General features: G+C 51.1%; 1 protein-coding gene across 1 annotated transcript in view; it reads left to right on the forward strand.

Moving 5' to 3' along the window:
• The first annotated feature begins 2,208 nt into the window (after window positions 1-2,208).
• The window catches only part of GFRA4 (GDNF family receptor alpha 4), a 37,922-nt gene continuing 14,419 nt past the window's right edge, over window positions 2,209-25,711 (forward strand). The window contains exons 1-3 of the mRNA XM_019526358.1: window positions 2,209-2,498; window positions 7,557-7,637; window positions 19,833-20,178. Of these exons, the coding sequence (XP_019381903.1) occupies window positions 2,225-2,498; window positions 7,557-7,637; window positions 19,833-20,178 (701 nt within the window). The 5' untranslated portion in view covers window positions 2,209-2,224. The remainder of the gene's footprint in view (window positions 2,499-7,556; window positions 7,638-19,832; window positions 20,179-25,711) is intronic.

Genomic DNA, 25,711 nt, shown 5'->3' on the forward strand with positions numbered 1-25,711 from the left:
CTAGAAAACCTGGTTCACAGAGCAAGGTTGGAAGAGCTGGAGAAGAGGCGATGGCAGGAGGGATTGGATAACAGTCTTCCAACTCAAGAAGGGCTGTTGTAAGAAGAATGGCCATCAATGGCTCTCTTTATGCCCAAGGCATGGGAGAAACAGGAATGGGATAAATTTGCAGCGAGTGGTGGCCATTGCAAAGAACCACCTCTCTGAGGGTGGCTTAGCCCAGAACGAGATCATGGGGGTTGTGATATCTTCATCTTTGGAAAGCTGCGAGTGTGGATAAAACAAACATACATCTAGAGCTGGTGTGGACAGGGATGATCCCATCTTGAGCAGGAGGTTGGACTTGATGACCTCCTGAAGGCCCTTCCAGCCTTATTTTTTCCATGATTCTGCCCCATCCCACCAGTTCCAGCTGCCCCAGCCAAGTACGAGTACTGTCATCGAAAACTATCCTTGTCTGAACATCCTAGGCTGGTGTCTAGCAAGAAGCAAGAGGCAGGTGGGTCAAGGTGCTAGGAGGGAGAAGGTAGGGCACAGCTTATAGACTTGGGCCATAATCAGAAGCCCTATTAGCGGTCTGTCTCCTACCCCTATTTTTAACCTCACATCCCTAAGGGTTAAGTAGTGCTCCTGTGTGATTAACCCAACAGCTCTCAACCTTTTTAGACTCCAGGCACCCCTGGATAGACTCGTGGTCCCCCTCGGAAAATGCCAGCTCTTTGTTTTCACTCTTTTTTTGACTCCAGAAAAATAATAGAGCTGTTCTTCTGGTGCAAAGGACTCAGAAAGACTATAGAGGTTTGAATGTTTTTTAACACTATGGTTTCTCTGGGTTTACCTTGTGAATCATGTTTGTGTACCTAACCTTGCTAGCGTTACGTGGCACCCTTGAAAGACGCTCACCCGGGTTCAGAGCCCCGGGGCTAAGTGGATGATGTGGTGCTCTCTAACAAAGGGAGCTTGTCAGTGAGTGCGGATGCTGTATAGTTAAGTCCTAATTGTGCTGTTTGGATTCAGGCGGTTTTCCCAATGGGAGATTTGTCTGAGCAAGGACTGCTGGGCTGGGCTGGTCCTTTGTAAAGGACTTGAGAGAAGTTTGGGAATGCCAATCCACAGGACATATGTATTTAGGATCATAGGAAAACTGTGTTGGAAGGGACTTCACAAAAGTCATCTAGAGCAGCCCCCTGGTCAGGGCAGGATCAGTCCCGAATAAACCATCCCAGTCACATGTCTGTCCAACCTACTCTTGAAAATTTCCAAGGATGGAGATTGCACAGTTTCTCTAGGCAGCCAACGCTTGACCCATAATCAGAAAGTTGCTCCTAATGGGCTGCATCGGTAGGAGTGTTGCCAGTGGGTCGAGGGCCATGACTCTTCCCCTCTATTCAGCACTGGGGAGGCCACATCTGGAGTCCTGTGTCCAGCTGTGGATCCCCCACTACAGAAAGGATGTGGACACATTGGAGGGAGTCCAGCGGAGAGTAGTGAAAATGGTTTGGGGACTTGGGCATATGGATTGTGAGGAGAGGCTAAGGAAAATGGGCTGATTGAGTCTGGAGAAGAGAAGACCAAGGGGGGGTAAATAGCAGCCTTCACCTCCCTGCAGGTGGGCTGCAAAGAGGCTGGAGCTGGTCTTAGTGGGGGCAGATGGCAGAAGGAGCAATGGGCTCAAGCTGCAGCAAGGAAAGTTGAGGTTGGATATTAGGAAAAACTTTCTCAGGATGAGGGTGGTGAAGCACTGGAACAAGCTACCCAAAGAGATGGCGCAGTCTCCATCCTTGCAGGTTTTGAAGACCCAGCTAGACAAAGCCTTTGCTGGGATGATGTAGCTGGGGCTGGTCCTGCCTTGAGCAGGGGTTGGACTAGATGTGACCTCCTGAGGTCCCTTCCAGCCCTCATTTTCTCTGAGTCTCTATGATTCTAATCTGCAGCCTAAATTTCCCCTGCTGCAGCTGAGGCCATTGCTCCTAGTCCTGACCCCTCCAAAGAAAAGCCCATCTCCATCCTCTCTACAATCAACCTGTAGGTATCTGAAGGCTGTTATCACATCACCTCTCGGTCTTCTCTTCTCCAGGTTCAATAACACTAGCTCTTTCAGATGTTTAGGGAAAAACCAGTTCCCTTTAGGGTCTGGGAAGGAGGAGACGCGGCTGCATTGCCTCGCTCTCAGGGGGTGGGAATTCACTTCCGTGACACACTCTCTGCTTCTCTTGCAGAAGGCATGGTGGAAGCTGTCAGCTCCAGCAGGGATTGCCTGCAAGCCGGGGAGTCCTGCACCAACGACCCCAGCTGCAGCTCCAAGTTTCGGACCCTCCGACAATGCATCGCGGGCAACGGTGCCAACAAACTGGGTCCAGATGCCAAGAGCCAGTGCCAGAGCACGGTGACGGCCCTCCTGTCCAGCCAGCTGTATGGCTGCAAGTGCAAGCGGGGCATGAAGAAGGAGAAGCACTGCCTGAGTGTCTACTGGAGCATCCACCACACCCTGATGGAAGGTCAGTCAGCCCCGCGGCTCAAGGGGAAGGAGTTCCCCCTTTTGTTCTCGGAAAGGATCTCAGTGATGGTGGGATCCACCAGCTCCCTGGCTCTCTAGCAACAAAACAGTCTTCCCCCACCTTGCATGAAAAGCCCAGCTGCCCAAACATTGGCCTCTCTTTTGAGAAGTCCACATGGTTTCCAGTCAACGTTGGCCAGGTTTTAATTCTGGGTGGATACAGGGGCCTGCCAACATCTGGATGGAGACCATCAACCCTGTCCTCCCAACGGGCTTCTCTGTCTGGCAAGGATTTAAAGCAATGGCCCAGTTGCAAAGGGTTTGGAAGCCCGTTACCCATCCCCGAGCCACTCAGTCTCATTACTAATTAACTCCAGCAGGGTTTTAGTGAAGGTGAATCATAATGGCTGCAAGCAGGCCTGGGTACCTGCTTTTTTGGACAGGGTGAACCTGGGGCAGGCCCTCAAAGCTGTTCTTTGGGTAGATCACCTCGACTACTGCGTCCCCAATAGCTTTGATCCAATCCTGTATGCCCCTCTGTTAGTATTATGATAGCAGTCATAGTAGAGAACCCAGCCCCAGCCTTTGGTATAGATGGTCCCTGCTCCAAGTAGCGTATAGTCGACATTGTACACCTTGCTGGGGTCGTTTGACCCCAGTACTCTTTCCTGCCATGGCAGGGGGTTGGACTAGATGATCTACTCAGGTCCCTTCCGACCCTAGTAACTATGAAACTATGAAATTGTAATGGCTGAGCTGGGAGCTCACTGTAGAAGACACTTGGGATCAGGCTGACAAATAATCTCATCTTCATCCCCACCCTCCCTCGAGCTGAGGGACAGAAGGTGGAAATGTTATTAAGGGATTTGCCAAGGGCTACAGCGAGAATCAGTAGCGGAGCAGGGATGGCAGACTGCAGCTTATACAGTAGCACAGCAAAGCTGTGTTTGTGCTTCTGGCAATGGAGGGGAGGAGGGGGAAGAAGGGGGAGAAAAAGAGCCAAAGTAGAGGAGTTATCCAGTGAATGAAGCAGAGAGCAGGGAGTCCTGAAGGGAGCATTTTGATCCCCTACCCTGACTGCCTGCAAAAGGCAAGGCAGAGACCATCTCCCATTAATTCCTGTATCAGGCAGATAAGGTTTGGGAGAGCAGAAGCAATATTTTATTTTTTTAGAAAAACACCCGCAATCTTGAACCCAGCCCCCCAATGACAGAGCATCTGCAATATCCTTCGGTAATCCTTTCCAATAGGTAATGACCAAAAAGTGCAATTTGTCTCCAGCCTGCATTTCTCCAGCTTTGGCTTTTCAAGGCAGGAGCTCATCGTGCCTCTGCCTGCTATATTAAATATCGCTCTGCTATCATAAATCTCCTTCCCGCGTGAGTCTTCATAAGCTGCTCTTTTCTTGACTGTGCCACCTTTAGCAAATCCCTTTATTTCATTCTGTGCTTTGCTGTCCCCATCCATGGATGGACATAAGTGAGCATTGCAGCCTCGGGGCTGCAGCGAAGGTTTCTCACCACACCTCAAGAGCTGTTGTGCCAAAAAGGCCACAGGCAGATCAAGCCAATCCTGCTTTTTTGGACAGGGAACCATAAGCAGATGTGATGACAGCCACATCACTTCCTCATGTGGTGTTGGGGACAGAAGTTGGCATGCTAGCCCATGGGCCCGCTCAATTTGGGCAGGCTTCTTTGGCATGCCTACACCAGGTTGGTAAGCCCTGCTTGCATGCTCCTAGCCTTGCCATATGCCAATGAAGATTATCCATGATCATCTCCAGCAGCAAGGGACTGAGGTCTTGCAGGATCTCTAAGTTTATCTTCACTGGCTTATTCCAGTTTGGAGGGGGGGAGCAGGGATCATTGGGAGCTGGTCCCCAGTCAGGTTACAGATTCACAGAAAATGAGGGTGGAAGGGATTTCAGGGGGCCACATCTAGTCCAACCCCCTGCTGCAGGCAGGACCAGCTCCAACTACATCATCCTGGCCAAGTGTTTGTCTAGCCGAGTCTTAAACACCTCCAAGGATGGAGACTGCACCACCTCTCTGGGGAACCTGTTCTAGTGTTTTATTACCCTCCTAGTGAGAAAGTTCTTCCTAATATCCAACCTCAACTTCCCTTGCTGCAGCCTGAGTCCATTGCTCCTTGTCCTGTCATCTGCCCCCACTGAGACCAGCCCAGCTCCATCCTCTTTGCAGCCCTCCTTGTCGTGCTGCTGTTAATCTGTAGGCCTTGTCTTTGACCTCACCGGTGGCGATGATCACCTTTGTGCTTGCTCGTGAGACCCTGAGCTGGGGAAAGGCAGTTTTGTTTTTGAAATGAAAATGAGTTCAACCAATTTTTTAAATACTTTGCATTTTCAAAGGCTGCCTTGAAAACAATAAGAGGATGTGATGGATGATAAGCCACACTGCTGTTGCTTCCTGCCAAGCCGTGTCCACGGGCTTAGGGAAGATTTGGGTTCACGCTGTCTCAGACCGGATTTCATTCCTACACTATGCTGTTATTTAATAAATTATGATTTTATTGTTTTAAGAGTCGGCATAAAGGGGGGCGTGGGTGGCAATAACTCTCCCCTGTCAGATCTGCGAGTATTTTATGCACCATTAACATTAACCTGGGAATAAAATGGAAGCTTCCAGCTGTAGGATGAAGAAAGGTGAATAAAATCCTAACGTGGGGCGGGGTAAGGGGGCAAGATCTCAGGGACCAAGCATAGCAAAGTGGATGGGGAGGGTGCCGTCCAGACCAACCAGCTGTAAGAAGTACGAGGGCGATTCCCCTGGACCATGAGGTCACCTCCTAGGATGTGATGATGCGCAGTTCTGAGTACTAACATGAAGTCATTTAGGGAAATAAGGGACCTCCGCACTACACAGGATCAGACTTGTTCCTTGATGGGTCATTGGTTGAGTTTACTTACAATGAAATCGCCAAAGTAAGGTCTTAACAAAGAAATTTGCAACCCAGATCCCATTCCTCAGCCCCCCATAATCTCCGTGGGTCACAACTTTGAGTCCTGCAGGTCACTTTGGACTTCCGAGACCAAGACGAGGGGGGAGTACAGGTGACTTGAAGGCAAGCTTTGCATCTTAGCTGTGCTAACAAATGCACCCCATGTCCCATCCATCAGCTGGATGCAGGGGAGCTGGTAGCAGCCTAGCTGGTCCTTTTCTGGCTTCCTGAAGACATGAAGCTGCAAAGTATCTCCAGTCTTGGGTGCTGAGGACTGAAGTGCCAGAGGAAGGGAGCTAGTTTGACCCTGACATTGGCACGTTGGTCTTTTGTAGAGCAGAAGAACAGTAGCAGCAACACAGGAACCCAAAATACAGCTAGATTGGAGAAATGCTGGAAAGAGAGATACAGACCCAGGCGTCTGGGGATTGATGTGCATCAGCAGGGTTGTGCTGGGGACCAGAGCGGGAATATCTACAGGACCGCGGATCGGGTATCAAATGCTGTACAAAACTCAGGCGCTGCAGGACTGGCATAGCAGGGGGCTGCAGGGCATTGGCAGAGCTGTATGGAGGGGTGCAGAGGAGAGTTGGGGAGCATTTGCAGAGCTGTCCAGGGCCAGGAACAGCAGGAGGCTGCAGGTCAAGGCTGAGAGACACAGAGGAGCCAGGAAAAAGAGGCTTGCAAGTGTGGCCTTGCTCCTCTGAGCTGCCACTTTGCTCTCCCATCATTTGCATCCTCCCAAGCCTTTGATTTCCCTGCTCTCATTTCCTTTTGTGACACTTCTATAGTTAACCGTGCTCACTAATGTCTAATTGACTGAGCAAGGAGCCAGCCTGAAAGGGACTACTGCAGGCTCATCTCTCATTCACAAGCACCCAGGAGGCCCTAAAAGCTTCCTCGAAGCCTTTATACAAATCAATCGCAGACGCATGCCCCCAGGGACTTTACAAAGCACAGTATTTACTCCGCTCCTACCGAGCAAGTCTCTGTTTAGACACCTGAACACCTGGGAGGGACATGATTCAAACCACAACCTGAGATGGTGCCACATCATCCGAATGTAAAAATGCTGTGCTGTGACCTATTATGGCCCCCCACAATCAGCGGCAACACCAGGTATTTCAGATGAGGGTGTGAGCTCGGCGTGGCAATGCACCTGCGATACATGCAAAAGGGGAGCGTATCATGGGAGCAATTTCTTCCTGACCACAGCTGGCAATCGACACATGCCCCAAAGCATCAAGCTGGATCACCCTTTTATCCCAGCGAGTGCTGCCGTGACTGCTGTCCTTAACCATATAAATGTCTGCTCCCCCGGCACTTGGGGGTTTTTTGCACAGAAAACTTATGGAGCTGTTTGCCTCAATAATATCCTGTGGTATCAGGAACCAGGATGGAGCATTATAGTCCCTGGCATGGAGGAAAGAGGAATGCCGATTGAATAAAATGAGCTTTCCAGCATCCTTGAAATCCATACAGGGAGGCTTCTGCGGGGCTGTATGTCATTAGCTCAATGCTCAGCTACAAAAAAAAAAAGGCAGCCTGCAATGGGAGAAGATGCAATGTTAATAAACATGAAGGTCTATTCACGCGCCCCAGTGAGGTGGACATAACCAGCATAGGCCAAGGAAGGGCTGTCTAGAGAGGAGCGTGTTTGGGTGGAAAAACATGCATCTCGGTGGAAAGACAACGGTTCCTGTGTCCAAAGGACGCGGGCTCTGTTCACAGGCAAGAGCTCCTATTAGATCAGGCTTCATTACTGACAGGTCCAGCGGAGAGGACTGGCTGGTCCTTTCGTCTGTGAAGATCTCGCCCGCCCTAAACTGTAGAGTATTTTTCAGGTTTTAATACCCAGCTTGCTCTTTGGGGCTGCAAACTGGGATTTGGTAGAGTAGAGCTGCCAGTTGGCATCATAGAGACCCAGTATTTCTCTAGGGAAAATGGCCTCTATCTATGGACATGCCATGATGAGGCATCTTCAATGCATCATGGAAAAGCAGATGATGGCTCTGCTGGGATGTGTGAAGCCCAGGATGCGTCTTGGGGGCGAGGGTGATCTTCCCCACCACTAGCTAAACTTCTCTCCCTCCCATTATAGGCATGAATGGGTTGGAGAGCTCGCCGTACGAGCCGTTCGTGCGAGGCTTTGACTACGTTCGGCTGGCGTCCATCACTGCAGGTACGTGTGCGGGAGCATGGTCCAGGGTTGGCTGTGGGTTGGGTGGGAAGGACAAATGCATTCAGCTTGATCTCTGCCTGCTCCAATTCCAGCCCTCACACCTTGAGGCATGGCTCACCCCTGCGTTGGCGCTGCGGAGAAGGTGCCTGTGGGTCCATGATGAGAGCTTGATACGGGGGGGCAGGCATTAAGGCATGTCCCATCTTCACCCATGGGGGTTTCATGCCCGTGCCCTAACTAGTGAGACGCAAGAGTGGAGAGGATAGCGTGACGACACTAAGGGGGACACTGGGACTCATCCGGGCGGAGACCTCCTGCCTGCCCCACCTGCCAGTGAGCCAGAGTTTGCCCACCCCTGACCTAGGACCAGACTTGAGTTGTGCAAAGGGTGTGTCAGGAGCTGGGGTAGCCACGAATGGAGAAGCTGTGGTGCTTACTAGGCAGGGGAAGGCTGTCCTAGAGGATGACACCCAGGGCTGTGAACAGGCAACACGGGTCCCGTTGTTTTGCCTGCCATAGAGGAGAGACACGATCCTGAATGAAAAGAGGATCCCTGCTGAGACTGCACCTGGGTGAATGCAGCCCGTGCTGCCTACAGTAATTACACACATGCCCCTTCAGCCTGGCCCGCTGCTCTGTGGGTTTTTATCTCCAGCTCTGCCCCACACTGCTCCTCTTTGTGCCTCAGTTGACTTGTCTGCAAAATGGGTATAATGATGCACAGCTGTACCTCCTGGGGCAATGAGGACACAGCACATTCAGGGTCTCAGAGGGAAGGTCCCATAGGCCCACATGTTTATAACAGCAATTCCCTGAAAGTTCAAGGTCAGCGTGGCACCATTAGTCCATATAATCTGACCTCTGGGATAGCACAGGCCATTATGTTTCACATATTATGTCCAAAACCTCTAGTTTGTTATAGGTAGCATAAAGTTATTTATAACAGTAACTAGTTTAGGTGTAAACTATCCTCTAGTTTCTCTTGGGTAGAGAACAAAGGCAGAGGTGGTACCAAAGTCCTATAATGGATGAAGTGAGAGAGACCCAGAGGCTCTCAGCAAGTGAACCATGCCTCACAGGTGACAACCATCACAGGTCCCCTGGGAGAAATCCCTTCCCAACCCCAAATCCAGAGAGCAGCGAGTGCCTGCAAAGTCCTCATCCTACCTCAGACCACCGGTCCGCGCCGTCCCGGGTCCTGCTGTCAGCTCCAACCAATCTCTGAGGAAGGCTGAATGAAAAAAAAAAATAACAACACATCCAGTCAATTGTGCATTTGAGTAAAAAATTCCTTCCTAACCCTCACAGGCAAATGGCTGATTTAATTATAATCATTGTCTTAATGCCAAGCTGCAAGAATCCCAAGCGTATGGAGAGCAATGCAGGCAAGCGCGTGCTCCTCAAAGCCTGCAGAGAGGGGGGTGAGCAGGGACACTCACTGATTCCCAGTGCCCAGAAGCACAAAGTGCTTAAATGGCCATGAAAAAGGGACTGCCAGCAAGCCATGGGCGCGTTTTATGACATAAATAGAGGTGCGCTGCAAAGAGGCAGATGTGTTTCCTCAGAACGGGGGTCTTCCATGCCCCACACCTGGGTTTTCTTCATTCACGCAGTTGTCCCATGCATGACTTAACACATTGGGCATAAATCTGATGAAGGGAATGTGATTAAATAGCCCCAGCTCTGACAGTGCAGACACACTTTGGCTGACGGGTGTGAAGAAAGCCTGTTGTGGTTATAGGCTTGACTGCATTTTGTTCCCCATCTGTTCTTTCAGAGAGCGGCCACCTCAGCTCTCAGCCGCTTGCCTGGACTGGTTTGGGGATGGAGGGTCCTAATTCCTTCACCTGGATGGGAAGGGAGGTATCCTACCCGACACATGCCCTGCTATCTCCCTGCAGGACTGACTGGGCACGTCTACATGTGCATTTACACCGGCTTAAATTTACTGCAGAGTAAATTACTGCACAGTGAGAAGGAATAGGCCGGCATCTACACATATAGGTGTTAAAGCGCATTAACACTGTGTGTGGACTGGCTAAAGTCAGTCCCAAGTCAGTCCACACACACACAGCATTACTGCGCAGTAGGGCTGTGTGAAATTTTGCCAGCTGTTTCGTGTCGAAGCTGTTTCGACACATTTCGAGCTTGAAACAGCAAAATCAAAATGAAATGAAAGGATTTGAAACAGCTTCAAAATGAAACGAGAGCACTTGAAATGTTTCGAAACTTTCGAAATGTTTCGAGTTTCGAAGCCGGGTTTGCTTGCAGCTAAACAGAAACTAAGGAGAGGAAGGAGGAAGAGCGGGGAAGGACTGCTCTGACTTTGATATCTAGCTCCCGGTTCAATTCCCCAGCTCCCCGATTGCTTCCCCAGCTCTCCGATCATTTCCCCAGCTCTTCCCAGTGGGTGCGGGCCCCTGGATGACGTGGGATGACAGCAGGCTGCCACTGCCAGCTGGGGACGGCGGCAGCTCTGGGCTGTTTCCCCAGCTGGCAGCAGCCTGCTGAAACCCCATGTGAAGATCCAGGGGTTCTCACCCACCGGGAGGGCTGTGGGGCTGTACCAGACTCCTTCCAGGGGGGCACAGGCCCCCAGATCTGCACGCAGGATGACAGCATGCCGGCTGGGGCCAGTGCCAGGACCCAAGTCTGCCAGGCACAGCCTGCACCGAGCGCCGGGAAGAACCCAGTGCTGGCGCTGGCCCCAGCCGGCAGCGACAGCCTGTGGTCATCCCTTGAGCAGATCCAGGGACCCGTACCCCCTGGGAGGAGCCTGGCACAGACCTGCAGCCCTCCCAGGGGGCACAGGCCCCCAGATCTGCATGCAGGTTGACAGCAGATTGCTGCTGCTAGCTGGGACCAGCACTGGGTTCTTCCTGGAGCTCGGCTTGGGCTGTGCTCAGTGCCGGTCCCAGCTGGCAGTGGCGGCCTGCTTTCATCCTGCGCACAGATCCAGGGCCCCCGCCCCCCGGGAAAGGTCCAGCACAGCCCCGCAGCCCTCCCGGGCCCCCAGATCTGCACACGGGATGACAGCAGGCTGCCATTGCCGGCAACGGAGATGAGTTTTGCTTTGAACAGTTTGAGGTGCAGTTTTCCAGAAACTCCTACACCTCTTTCCTTGAAACTTGGCAGGCTTCATGCCCTCAGAAGGGACTACTGATCCTATGATCCTAAATATATATGATCATCGAATCAGGCAAAAAATGACAACGTTATAGGCATTTTCATGATTCCCCATTATAGCCTATGGGCAAAACATCGCAATGCATTGAAACAGTGTTGAAACAGTGAAACAGGTTTGACAAAATGAAATGAAAGTGTGCTTCAAAACAGCAAAATGAAACACTGTCCCTTTGACAGGGCAAAATGGAAGTTGAAAGAAAACGGTGCTGTTTTGCACGGCCCTACTGCGCAGCAAGGCATCTACACGTGTGTTACTGCAAAGTAACTAATTGGGCATAAAATTGATACCTGCATGATGCAGGTATCAAATTTACCCTGAAGTTGGTATAAGCCACCATATCTACTGAGGAGTACAAGCGTGCACATGTAGACACACACCCATACTGCGCAGTGATTTCAGTTACTCCGCAGTAAATGCACATATGTAGATGTGCCCGCTGGGTGGCTTCCTTCTGGGAATTGGTGAGCGATGATATAGTGACCAGCTGCCTGAGTTAGCGGCTGGAACAAAGGCTCAGAGAAAGAGGGCTTTAAATCAGCAAACAGCTCTAATCCCACACTTCTGCACCAGCTGAGCAAGTCTTGCCTCTGAAGCGACAATGCAGAACCCATATACATCCTCCTCGCCAACCCAGCTCCCCTTGGTCTTTCTGCATCTGAGCCACCTCCAGGAGTGCACACTAGAGCTGCTCCCTCTGGCACTCTCCTTAAGGCCCCCCCGGCATGCTGGGCTGGATGACTTCTAATGTTCTGTAGGTGGACTGGCTGGCGGTGGTGCTCTTAGAGCAGTGATTCTCAACCGGGGTGTTGCAGCACCCTAGGGTGCTTTGAGCTTTTGTCAGGGGTGCTTCAGCACCCCACACAATGTATGCACTGGAGCTGTGTAAACAGGATGCCCAAATAAACCCAGAGGGCACATCCAGACGAGCATGGCCATGCGGCATGCGGCGCTGCAAACGTTTGCAGCACCACATACCGCACAGTCCGGTGTTCTCCATGTTCTCCATGCTGCCTGAGCATGCGCTGCACCGGGGGGGGGTTCCATGGGTTTTTTTGACTCCTGGATACCCAGGCATCAAAAAAAAATGTGGGGGGAAAAAAAAACGAAGCAATACACGCTCGGCCAGCGTGCACTGCTGAAGAGCGGAGCCAGGCCACCCAGAGCCATGCTCTGCTGCCAGCCAGGCTCCAGAATAGCCATGGATGCAGTCCCAGGAGGCTCCCAGGACCCCAGGTAAGTCAGTGCTGGCCCCAGCCCCCCCTACCCAACCCAGGGCAACTTGCTGCACGCCAAAGTGCACGTGGCATCGGTGTTCCCCAGGGGCAAAAAGTGGCAGAGCAAGGTGCACCGCCGCTACTTGCCCCCGAGGGAGCAAATGTCCATGAACATCTGGGACGCACCCAGATGTTTCAAATTCGAATCCATAGTGTGACAAACCCTGTTGTGATCTCTCTTTGCCCGTTGCAACAGAATTGCTCTGGTATTCTTCTGCAGTCAAAAAACAAGTGAGAACCAGGAGCTGGCATTTTGCGAGGGGGGCCTCGAGTCCAAAGAGTGGTGCATTGAATGTAGAAAGGTTTTGAGTGCCTTAAAGTGAAACATCCACCCGATTCCCCAGCACAGCCACCCCATACTAGTGACAGATCCCAGTACAGCATTAATAGTCATTCAAGAGCATGCAGGGTCACAGGGGCTGGTTCCTGGAGCTGAGAAACCTCACACCTCGACCAGAACAAAGTTTGACTTCACTCTGCACTCCCTCCCAAAGCACACAGCAACTCAGGACGGGAAGGTCTCACGTCCAGTTCCCTGCTGGTGTCAGGGGTCACGTCACACCCAGTGAGACTGGAACCTGAGACCCTATATCATTAATCACCATTAACAGTGATTGACCAGCATGCTGCAGGGCAAGCTAGCATGACAAGAGCATACCCCGAGAGCCCTTCTGCAGCAACGTGGGGGTCTTGCACACTAAGAAGTGAAGGAATAGCCCTTCGTCTCAGCCTGCCTGCTTTTTATTATAAAACTGCCCGCTCTGGAGACACTTAATGCATCACAGGTGCTGCCCTCCCCCAGGGTAGGGATTTATGTGCTGTGTGATTGCTGCCTATCAAGCACAGCATGGAGTGGGGGGGGGCCGGGAGTGATGGATGTGCTGATAAAGTTGCCAGGTGTCCTCTTTCCCTTTGGGATGTCCATTAGTTCCTTCCAGGATGCCGAGCAGCCCCGGTATTTGTTAGGGGAGGCCTGTGTCCTTCAGGGATGGCAGAGCACCTGGGATTGGGATCACAAGGAGTTGCCTCAAAGGCTGCTGGTTGCATGCAGAACTTGGTGCAAATTCAGAGTCCAGGCGAGGCACTGCAGGATCCCGTCCTTGCAACGCAGTTGGGATGGCAAAGCCTAGAGATTCCCAGCAGGCAACAGGCATCTAAGGTTTCCAGTGAGGTTGTCAAGTCCGCAGAGTACGGACCGACAGATCAGTACCCCTTGGCCCTTATTCAGGGGAAAAAGTGTGAATTGGGGTCTTCCATTAACCTGGCATTACTTCTTCGAATCGCAGAATCGTATAGAAGCAGAGGTCACATGTACTCCAACCCCCTGCCTGAGGCAGAATCAGCCCTCTCCAAACCAGCCTATATAAGTCTATTATCTAACCCATTAGGAAAAGTACACAGTCAACCCAACACAACCACAAGTCATAACACCCAAACCTGCCACGGGAAAAGCAGGGCAACGGAGATGGGCAACATCCTGCCAGGTTAAAATACATTCAAGAGATTGAATGTGTTTCAACAAGGTTGTTAAAATACATGAACAACAAAGGTTGCTAAAATACACTCAAGTGATCCAAGGAAAGGAGCCCACGGCCCCTGCTACTGAGGAAGGCAAAACCCCCACACTCCTTACCCATCTGACCATGGGGTAAAATTTCTTCCTGACCCCAACTATGGCAATTGGTCTGATCCTGAGCAAGGGGCAAGACATGCTAGCCAGGAAGCTCTGGATTTAAGTCCCAGCAGTAGCATTGGCACAGCCTGGTCAAAATGCCCAGCCTTGGCTGCAGCTAACACCCACTGCCACTGAAACAAATGCTGACACATGTAGCTGCAGGGAGGAGGGATAGGGGAGGGGAAATTCCCTCCCAGTCCCATCAGCAACCAGCAAAGCCCAGAAGCATGGGAAATAGCTATAGCAGAGCAGAGGCATCGCTATGCCTACGTCATCCCCATCCATCGGCTTCTTGAACACCACCAGCGATGGAGAGTCCACGCCTTCCCTACGCGCCCAGCCCACTGCCTCACTGTTCGATGGTGATGTTTTCCACGATACCCAGTCTAAATGGACTTTGCTGCAACTTCAAGCCATGGGTCTGTGTCTTACTCTCTGCAGCAAGAGAGAAAAGGTGCTTTCCTTCTTCGTCATAGCAGTATGAAAGGGTTGACCTGTGGGTCAGCCCAGGCTAGCCTTGTTAAGCCAGTCTCTGCAGTCAGGGGTACACCAGGGGATGATGTAGTGAGCATCACATGCAGCAGCCTTTACCACCCTGGCCTGTACAACCAGGTGCCCATTGACAGCTGGGTTGATGCAGGCTGGCAGGGGTGGCACCCTTCAGTGCCAGTCTAGAGCCAGGCTTGAACCCTGGATACAAAGAAAAATTGCCATCAATATTAATAGTGCCAACTATTAATATTAATCAGTGGTCATCAATATTAATTAACTAATGAATATTGAGGAGGCCCTGCAAACACTTGGTTTAACTTTCTGTGGGTGAGTATCCGGGCACTCCTCACACAGGTAAGTGTTTGCGGGCTCATAGCTTGGTTTGCCCCATCTATTACAAGTCACGTGGGATCTGCAGAATATGAGAACTGCAAACAGGGGCTCTCATACCCACTCAGTTATTAAACCAGCTATTTAAATAGGGACGAAACTAGTGAGCTTGCATAGGGCACTGGTGATGTGTTCCTGTAATGAACAGTTCAGACCCACATTCACGCAGCAGATGCGACGGAAAACCTGCCTTGGGTTTTGCGTTTTTGTTCATGCGAATGTCAGACTCGCTGCCCCTGCAGTGTAGACAAGCCCTCAATGTTACCCCCAAACCAGCCATAAAATCCACAGGAATGTGTATTACCCGGATATCACCATATCAAGTCATCACTACTGCTACTTTTAACCGGCTTTTCCCATAAATAATGGATAATGGCCAGGAAAAATGTACGGCAGAATTATATCCACCTGTTTTAATTGTAGCAGAGCTTTTAAAAAACACGTTCTTTGTCGACGCATGGGTGGAGGAGAAAGCTCGGGCATTCAAAGTGATTCATAAGCTGAATGAGTAACGCAACCGTTTCGATGGGCTGTTTGCTACATCCGAGCCGGCAGCTTCCCCGAGTAAAGCGGCACTCCAACAATAGTCGTTGTCGTGTTTTTAAGAGCAGCCACGGCAGGTACGGCAAAAGTTTTATCCATCAAAAAATGATCTCATCCCAGCACCTCAAAGTCAAACTTCCTTTTCAAGTTAAGCCGTGCAGATCAAAAAAGAAAAAAAAAGGCAACGCTGTCTGTAAAAGCAACTGAACGAGGGCCTGGCTGACACCGGGGAATATTCTGTAACATCAGAGAAAACTGAATTTTGCTTTTTAGGTTCGCCGTGAAATTTTCAGCAAAATCAGCACCATCTTCACTAATTTCCCAAAGATGGTTGGTTGGCTTCATTGCCCCATCAAAGTTATGGGTTGTCTTGGCATTTCATCCTAAATTTAGCATGATACTTAGATTTTTTTTTTCTCCTTCTCAGCATATAGCTTCTCTCCTTGGTAAAATGTCCCTCCATTTGCTTTGGGCTATGGGACTCATGTTAAAAGAGATGAAAAACTTGATGCTTTCAAATTGTTTCTCTTTCCTCACCTTCTTCTTTTCCATCAGACATGGAGACTAATGACATTTTCTCGGAAACACCCAACCTCTCCTAGCAGGGATTTTGTAGCGTTTCCTTAGGTAAGAGATATCATTAACTCCCTGCTTGAAGTAGCTGAAGAGCAAAATCAGAAAGATGTGGATATGCTTTCCTTTTCACTTGTTTCCAGGGCATTCTTCACTCATGTACATTTGGTTTCCTAGGGTCTCTTTCTTCCACTGTAAAACCACATCAAGAAACCACGGGCTTGGTTTTGGAAGGGTTTTCCTTCATGGCCTGGGCACTAGCTTTGGGTGCTTTGCTGGAGTGACCACCTTGCTCTGCCAGAGAGTTCATCTCGGAGACCTCCAGGACTATGAATCTGCTCTTTCATAAAAAGGAGTCAGTCGAGAGCAATCCCATTGAAGCTGGTGAAGCTGTGACCTTGAAGACGCAAGGTGCAAATTGACCCGTTGACTCCCTGCTTCTTGCCAATGATGTTCTCGAAGCTTCAGAGGCATCAGATGAGCTCCAACTTTTCCTTTACTGGACTGTTTCCTCCTCTGAGATGGTGCCCGCAGCCTGGCATTTCCTCCAGAGACCATTGCACCAAGGCCTCCCTCTGCTGTGCTCTCCAGCGCTGGCGTCTTGAGATCTCCACCCAGCGTAGAAGAAGATAAAAAGTGCCGTGTCCTGGGTCAGACCATAGGTCCACCTTGCCCAGTCTCCTGTCTCTCACAGGGGCACAGAGAGGATGCAGGAAGGGGTCTGACCAGGGTTTTTTCCCACTGGTCCTCTCTCACTTGCAGCCTCCAGCATTTGAGGTCTAGGATAGGGGCTTTCAACCTTCTTTCATTTTCAGGCCACTAAAAAAATGCAAATGGAGCCTTTTGAATTGTGAGTGTGGGTATTCGCATCCTTTGGACCGATTGTAGTCATCTTTCACGGACCCCTTAGGCAAAGTCCAAGGACCTCCGAGGGCCTGCGGACCGCCGGTTGCAAACCACTGCTCTAGGAAGTTCAGAGTCCGAGGCTGCATCCCTACCTCCCGGGATCAATAGCTACCGATGCCCCTTTCCTCCAAGAACGTGTCCAATCCCTTTTGGTATCGGGCTAAACTCTCATCTTCCCCCACATCTGGTGGCAACAAGCTCCACACTTCAATTCTACACAGCATGAAAAAGAACTGGTTTCCGTTCGTTTTCCACTTCCTACCTACTAGTTTCATTTTTGTGACCCCCTAGTTCTTGCCTTGTGAGACACAGTCAATAATAAATCCCTACTGACTTTCTCTTCACCATTTAGTATTTGGTAAACACTTATCATGTCCCCCCCCACAGGCATCTCTTTTCTAAACCAAATAGGCCTGGCCTCCTTAGTCTCTCCTCATGTGGAAGCCCCTCCATCATGGGCGACTGGTGCCTGCTGAGTCTGGGGGGGCACCAGATCACCGACGGTGGGGTGGGGGGGTGCAATTATCGAGCCGGCGGCAAAGCCAGAAGTGCACTTCCACCGGCACTTCTGTTTTCAAGGCTGGCACTTCCAGGGGGTGCACGGCCAATCTCAGGGGGTGCAGATGCACCCCCTAGGCATCGCCAATGCCCTCCATACCATTAAATCATCCTTGTTGCCTTTCTCTGGACCATCTCTAGTTCTTCTATATCCTTTTTGAGGTATAGGGACCAGAACTGGGCACAGCATTCAAGGTGTGGACCGTGGATTCATAAAGGGGCGTCCTGATACTTTCAAAGTGAAGTTCTCCCACCCCTTTCTGCACAACAGCTCCTCTGCAATCATACAGGCGTGGCATTTTCAGCCCTGATGCACTGCGCTCGTGGTATTGAGTGCAAGAGGCCCTGAACCACCTTGAAGCGCAGCCGCTGTGCTGCAAGCAAGGTTTGTGCACACTGGCCTGCAGAGACTCTCGCGGTGCATTGCTCATCATTCAGCGACCTCTTTACAGGCTCGGTTCTCAGTGGCAATTGCTCAGATCCGCCACCATGGATCATCTCTTTGAAACCCAGGTAGAAACCAAGGGGGCTCAGGTCCAAGCCCTGCCTGGAGTCAGCATCTTTTCTGGACCCGGTCACTCAGTCTGGTCCTCATTCCCTGCCTCCTCTGTGAAAACATGGGGTAGCTGTAGGCTCATATGCCGTAGGCTCAGCTGTATGCCTCGAGCAGCTCCCTCCACTCGTTTTCCCCATGTCTCCCTGCAAGCATGAGAGGCCCCCCGAATCGGGCCGCATAGGCACTGCTCCACCTTCCTCGGACCCCATCTCCAGCCTCACCCCCGCTGTGTCAGCTCATGCTAACAGCCCTGTGCGGGGCCCGTTTCGGATCCATTCATCCCTTTGGTCCTTGCCTCTGAAGCCTCCAAACTGTGTAAGAACCTCTGTGATCCTCTCCTCACCTCTCTTCCCCATCCCACAGCTGCATTGGATCCTGATTTAGATGCTTAATGCCTCGCGCAGCGACTGGCTTTGGTGATGAGTACTTTACAGCCTGCAAAAGCCATCAGGACTCAAGGTAGAGGTGATATCTTTTATTAGACCAGCTAGATTTTTGCAAAAACAAAAACTGGGGGGGGCAAAAATCTAGTTTTTTTTTTGGGTGCTTTTTTGCAAAATTTTCTTTTTTTGCAAAAATCTAGATCTAATAAAGGATATCACCTCTACCATGAGTCCTGATTGCTTCTAGACCAATATGGCTACAACCTAGATACCTTAACTTGCAAGAGGGGGAGGATGGCCCAGTGGTTGGAGCAGTAGTCTGGGCTTTCAGAGAGACTCCCTGCTTTGTCATGGACCTCAGACAAGTCACTAAACCCCGATCCTCAGTGGGCTGGACTGAGGAAATTAGGCTCATAAAAACCTTTGATGATCTGAGTTTCCATTTCCCATATGCTCTGCAGGGGTAACAGCACTGCTCGGCCTCATGGGGTTTCAGCGAGGATAAATACCTCAGGGTTGTTGCAAGGGGCTTGGAGTCGGCAGGTAACGAGGCTCCAGACTCCGGCAGTGGTCTCCTGCCAGCTTGGGAGGCTTTTTTACCAGCAGGTCACTGCTGGGATTTGGAGGAAATGCACCACCATAAACCTGGGGGTTTTGTGGCCTGTTTGCTGTCAAAAGTCTCATTCAGGGGTGCTCAACCCCCGATCCAGAGTCGAAGCCATGTCATCCGACACAGGGGGATCCCTGAGTGTCTGGAAATGTGATGGTGAGGAGCAATGGCAATGCTAATTGCCGCTCCCTGCTGCCAAATTTCCAGACCTGTAGGGAGCCAAATAGCATGGCCTCATGTACCAACTCACCCCAGCGCACACCTGGATCCAGGGGTGCAGATTTAGGCTGGCATACTAGATCGCAGCCATGGACCAACCCCTCACAGGACCGACCTCACGCCATTCACCTGGCCTGAAGGGCTGGAAAGTTGGGCCTAACTGATCATTCATGAGACAAGCCATCTCCCACCCCCTTGTACAACTGATTAGCCCTCAGTGCAACTCTCTTCCATGCATCTGGGGTAGAAACCCTCACTGGTTCAGAGGTGCCGCAGGCCCCCTGCTCACTTTCCCCATCTCTCTAGCTATTGTGTGGAGCAAGCAGGCTGGATCCAACCTGCATCTACCTCCCTCCATCCATGACCAGCCCAAGATACTTTAGAAGAAGGTCCAAGAAACTGGCCACCATGTCGCTGTTTTTGGCAGGGGCAGGCTGGTGCACATGGTAGCCACATCCTTGCAGGGCTCCTAGGGCTGTTTCTGGTGCTTAATCCTGCTGACGTTGCAGGTGGGTATTGCCAGGAAATGTTGCACCCTTAGGCAGGGCTGAGCAAGCAGGAGGAAACCTGGGAAGGAGACCAGACGAAGAAGGTCCTACCAGGTCAGGAGGACCCAGTGAGGACTAGGGAGAGGCTAGCCAACAGACCCTCCATCCCTTCTCCAAATGGCTGGGGAGGGACACTTAGAAGTTAGCTGGTTTCCTCATGGCTTCACGTGGGACCACTTCTGAACCCCAGCACCAATCCCAGCCCCTCCGTTCGGGCAGTCCGGCCAGACCCAGCCCTGCCATGAACTGATGCTCTGCCTCCTCGGTGTCTCCCGGTGCAGGTTCAGAGAACGAGGTGACCCAGGTGAACCGCTGCCTGGACGCCGCCAAAGCCTGCAATGTGGACGAGATATGCCAGCGGCTGAGGATGGAGTACGTCTCCTTCTGTATCCGGCGCGCGGCCCGGGCTGACACCTGCAACCGCTCCAAGTGCCACAAGGCCCTGCGCAAGTTCTTCGACCGTGTGCCCCCCGAGTACACCCACGAGCTGCTCTTCTGCCCCTGCGAGGACACGGCTTGCGCTGAGCGCCGGCGCCAAACCATCGTCCCTGCCTGCTCCTATGAAGCCAAGGAGAAGCCCAACTGCCTGGCCCCTCTGGATGCCTGCCGGGAAAACTACATCTGCAGGTAACACTCATGCGACCCCATGGGATGCAGGCAGACTTCGCCCCGTGATGGGCCTAATCCAACCCAGGGGTGCCTGAAGGGTGCCTGCCTATTGCCCCTGGTGGGCTGCGGACCAGGCCTTGTGGTGCAGTGGATACAGCAAAGAGCTGTCTAGGGGCAGCCTGGGAGGTGCCGGCTGCAGGTTCTTGGGGCAACCTCCTAGGTTTCCTTAGGCTTCAATTATTGGCTGGAAAAGTAGATGAGAAAACTAACAGGAAGGCTTGTTAAAAGCACCTATTGGCCAGAGCAATTTGCAAACACTGTTTAGGGCACTGACTAAGGTCAGCATTAGGGGCTTGGGAAACTTTAACGGGGATGGGCGTTTTACTGCGCAGGGGTGAACTGAGGCACAAAGAGCTCAAGACTTTATCTGAGGTCACACAGGGAACCAGGGAGCAGCACCCACTTCTGCTGATGTCTTACCATGAGCTGCTCCCTGTAAGGAGGATAAGAAGTAGGAGATACATTGGAAAGCAAGGTCTGCTCTGCCTCTGAGATGCAGGGTCCATGCAACACCCAGTACTGGAAAAGAGGGAGGGCTACCTAAGGAAGTCAGCCAGAGCACAGGAGCATTGGGTTAGGATCATCAAAAATAAGGGCTGGAAGGGCCCTCAGGAGGTCACATCCAGTCCAACCCCCTGCTCACAGCAGGACCAGCCCCAGCTACAACACCCCAGCCAAGGCTTTGTCTACCTGGATAGTAAACACCTCCAAGGATGGAGACTGCACCCTCTCTGGGGAGCCTGTTCCAGTGTTTTACTACCCTCCACATGATAAAGTTTTTCCTAATATCCAACCTCGACTTCCCTTGCTGCAGCTTCAGCCCATTGCTCCTTGTCCTGTCATCTGCCCCCACTGAGAACAGCCCAGCTCCATCCTCTTTGCAGCCCTCCTGCAGGGAGGTGAAGGCTGCTAGTCAATCCCCCTCCGTCTTCTCTTCTGCAGACTCAATTAGCCCAGCTCCCTCAGCCTCTCCTCACCAGTCATGTCCCCCAGCCCCCAACCATTTTCATTGCCCTCCGCTGGACTCTCCAACTTGTCCACATCCTTTCTGTAGTGGGGGGCCCAAAACTGGACACAGGATTCCAGATGTGGCCTCCCCAATGCTGAATACAGGGGAAGAATCACTGCCCTCCATCTGCTGGCAGCGCTCCCACCAATGCAGGGTTTCAGGCATAGATATTAGGGCTGTGTGAAATTTCGGCGGCTGTTTTGTTTTGTTTCAGACTTGGACATTTCAATGGTTGAAATACTGAATCTGAAATTAAATGCAGAGCTCCAAAACAGCTCTGAGATGAAACGGGCCATTCAAAACATTTTGGAAATTTTCTGAAACAATTTGGATGTTTCCAAAACATTTCAGAGGCAGGCTTGCAGGGAAAGATGGAGGAGAAGGAGGGAAGGAAGGACTGCTTTGATATTGATATCTGTAGCTGGTGGCCAGTGACAGCCATCTGTTCCTGAGGTCCCTTCCAATCCCAGTGCTGGGGAATCAAACCAGGAGCCTGGGAATTGAACCAGGGGGCATGTTCAGGTCCCTGAATCATTCCCCCAGGTCCCAGTTCGATTCCCCACCTCTCCAATGCTGCCACCAGTTCTTGCCAGGGGGCTTGGGCCCCCAGATGATATGGGATGACAGCAGGCTGCTGCTGCTGCCAGCTGGGGGTGACAGTGGCTCCAAGCTATTTCCCCATCCGGCAGCAGCAGCCTGCTGAAACCTTGCGCAGATCCGGGGCCGTGCCCCCCAGAAAGAGCTGGGGGATTGATGCTGCACCCTTGCGATAGTGCAGGTGGGGGGGCGGTGTGCGCTATTCTTGCTGCACTGTACTGAAAGGGGAGGGGCTCTGCCACAAGCCCTCAGAAGCCCCAATCACTGCTGTCAGAGCTGGTGAGTGTGGGGCTTTTTTATTTTTAAAGCTCCACACTCACCAGATGCAGAGCATGGGATGACAGCATGCTGCCGACTGGGGCCAGCACCAGCACCACCAGCCAAGTCTGCCTGAAGCAGCCTGCACCAAGTGCCAGGAAGAACCCAGTGCTGGTGCTGGCCCAAACCAGCAGTGGCAGCCTGCTGTCATCCTGCATGCAGATCCGGGCGCCTGCGCCCCTGGGAGAGCTGTGGAGCTGTGCCAGACTCCTCCTGGGGGAAGCAGCCCCCAGATCTATCCTGCATCTGTCTCCTTGAAACTTGGCAGGCTTCATGGCCTTAGAAGGGACTACCATCCCTGCAAGTTTCATCCAAATCAGGCAAGAAATGACAAAGTTATAGGCAGTTTTGTGATTCCCATTATAGCCTAAGGCTGAAACGGTTGAAATTTTGAAACAGCTCCGAAATGAATCACCGTCCCTCCGAAATGCCGAATCCAAAACAAACCAAAACACAGCTGTTTCAGACAGCCCTATGAAATGCTGAAATGAAACGCCATCCCTCTGAAACACCCAATCCGAAACCAAAGCAAAATGCAGGCGATTCGCACAGCCCTAGTAGACATCCAGGCCCCTCTTTCCTTCAAACAGCATCAGTGAGGGATGTGGTAGTCAGCCCTTAATGTCAGTCACAATGCTCCATAAATGCACTAAAACCAGGTTTCTCCCTGCCCCCCCGCCCTCAAGAAATGCCCTTTGGCTGATCATCCGTGTCAGGAGATGACTGTGTTTCCAGTCACTTGTTCACAGGGCCACCTGCTAAGGGAAATCAAAGCAGTTGCCTATGAACGGTCCTTGCTGATGCTGACTTGAGGAATGTGGAGTGACTGCCTGAGGCAGGGCTGTGTGTGCACGTGCGTGAGCACAAGAGGGATTTTCTTTGGAGCAAAACTTATTCTGTAGCCACCGATGCCTTTAGAGTGGGGAGTTTCTTTATTCATCACTTTGGTCTCTTCCCTACAGAAGTCCCAGTTCAAATCCACCAAGGAAACTGCCCGTTCACAGCAAATGTGAGGGGTTCCAGCTTCTTTAGCCCTGCTCCAAGATGCCCTCCACAGGTCCTGGTCCAGGCTGCTGCGGTGGGTACATCTGTGGGCGCATGGAGGGGTGCAGGGCACCCCGTGCTTCTTCATAGTGTGAAGCGCGTCTTCAGAGCCCACATCTTGTAGGCTGATGGCTGTTCAGGTGCTGCTGGCATGTTGTCAGCTCGCACCATGTTATCGCCATCGGCAGGCACGCTTCTTTGGGTAGATGTGCTATCTTTTATTAGACCAAGGGAGCAGTTGGAAAAAAGTTTTTTGCAAGCTTTCAGAAGGGGCTTGGGCCCGAAAGCTTGCAAAGGACTTTTATTCCAACTACCCAGTTGGTCTAATAAAAGAGATCACATCTACCCAAAGAGGCTTGCCTGCCCCCACAGCGGCTACAACCCCAAACCCTGCAATGCTATGCACTTGGTGAGGATTTCTTTTAGGATGGGCTGTGAAGCAATGAGCAGAGTGGTAGGGTGAGGCCAAAGGAAAACCATCCGGATGGCGATGGTAGAGATGGTGACACCAAAGTGGACATAGGGAAATGTGTACATTGGAAGCAGGGGATTTGGGGGGACTTAATGGGAGATACAGGCCTGAGTTACCACCTAAGGGAATGCATATGCTGTTTAGCACAGACACATCACCTGGGCTACTAACTGCCACAGGAGCCGCCTGAATATTATTTACCCTGCCTCTCAGGCAGGTTTTACAGCGAACACAGATCTCTGTGCTGCCACGAATAGACTCCTCCAGAAGTTTTTTGAAGATATCCAGAGTATGTGATTGTACCCACTTTGGGGAAAGTTTATTCCAGACCCTAGGCGCTCACGTTGGACATCGATCGCTTTGAAATTTTTGAGGAAAACAGGGTTGAGCAATTCAGTATTAACTACTATAATGAGAAGCTGCAAAAGATCTTTACTGAACTCACCCTTAAAGAATAACAGGAAGAATACATACAAAAGGGGATTGAATGGACTCGTGTTGAATATTTCAATCATTCGTGACTTAATAGAAAATAATCTAGCTGGGATTGTGGCTATGCCAGATGAAGAGTGCCGGCAGCCAGGGGCTGTTACTGGTGATACCTTTGTAGAGAGACTGAACCGAGTCTGTGCTACTCGTCAGCACTTTGAGAGCAGGATGAGCAAATGTTCACGGTTCCCGAATGATACACCCCTGCCTCAATCAGGACTCATGGTAGAGGTGATACCTTTGTTTAGACCAACTAGATTTTCGCAAAACATTTTTAAAGAAATTTTTAAAAGATTTTTTATTTAATTAGATTTTTGCAAAAAATAAAAATTCTTGAAAAAAGGTCCTTATTCAGCTGACTCATGACAGTACTCCAGATGTGGCCTCCTGAGTACCCAACAGAGGGAAGAATCACTAGATCTGCTGGCTGTGCTGCTACCAATCGGAACCAATTCAAATGCAACATCTGTTTTTACCCCTTCTAATGGCCTTTGAGGATTCACGTGTGAGTGATTTGCTCAAGGTCATATCAAGTCAGTAGCACAGCAGGGAATTGTCCCTACACCCCCTGCAATAACCACTTAGCCCAGGCCAGGCCTGCCTCTCAGCTGCTGCAGGGACTACAGCTCTCATGTGTTGTCTGGCTCAGTCTCAGTGGCTCAGCTCAGCACTGGATGCCTCAGGAAGCAACTTGTAAATTGGATCATACCGTCTCACTGTGTATTAGGCCCCAAACTATGTCTGGTTTTGGGCTCCCCTCCCCAGAAAGGATGTCGAACAAATTGGAGAGAGCCCCATGGAGGGCAATGAAAATATTTGGGGGCTGAGGCACCTGATTTGTGAGGACAGGCAGAGCAAACTGGGCTGATTTAGTCTGCAGAAGAAAAGATTGAGCAGGGATTGAATAGCAGCCTTCAACTCCCTGCAGGGGGTTGCAAAGAGGTTGGAGCTGGACTGTTCTCAGTGGGGGCAGATGACAGGACAAGGAGCAATGGGCTGAAGCTGCAGCAAGGGAAGTTGAGGTTGGATATTAGGGAAAACTTTCTCACTAAGAGGGTGGTGAAGCACTAGAGTAGGCTTCTCACTAGGAAGGTAGTAGAGCACTGGAACACTAAGGTTAATAAGGTTAATAACTAAGGTTATTTAGAGAGGTGGTGCAGTCTCCATCCTTGGAGGTTTTGAAGACCTGGCTAGACAAAGCCTTGGCTGGGATGATGTAGTTGGGGCTGGTCGTGCTCTGAGCAGGGGCCTGGACTCGATGCAACCTGCTGTGGTCCCTTCCAACCCTTATTTTCTATGATTTAGGGTCCAAGTCAAGCCCTGGAAGGGGCATAGCACTTTATACATGTATCTAGTCCCTGAAATAAATTGCAATTAACTAAAAGTAGCTGCTGTTGCTCTGGAAAAAAGTGTTATATTGGATATTTCACAGGTACTTGAAGCGGGACAATGGGCTTGTACACCTGTAGGATTTCGTGGTTCAAGTTCAGGCGCAGGAGGCTGACATCTGTTTTTCCCTAAAGTGTAACTAAATGCAGGGAGTGGAAGGGTAGTTGCCTGTC

Source organism: Gavialis gangeticus, unplaced genomic scaffold (assembly GCF_001723915.1).
Source record: "Gavialis gangeticus isolate Ggan-Ray unplaced genomic scaffold, GavGan_comp1, whole genome shotgun sequence".
NCBI lineage: Eukaryota > Metazoa > Chordata > Crocodylia > Gavialidae > Gavialis > Gavialis gangeticus.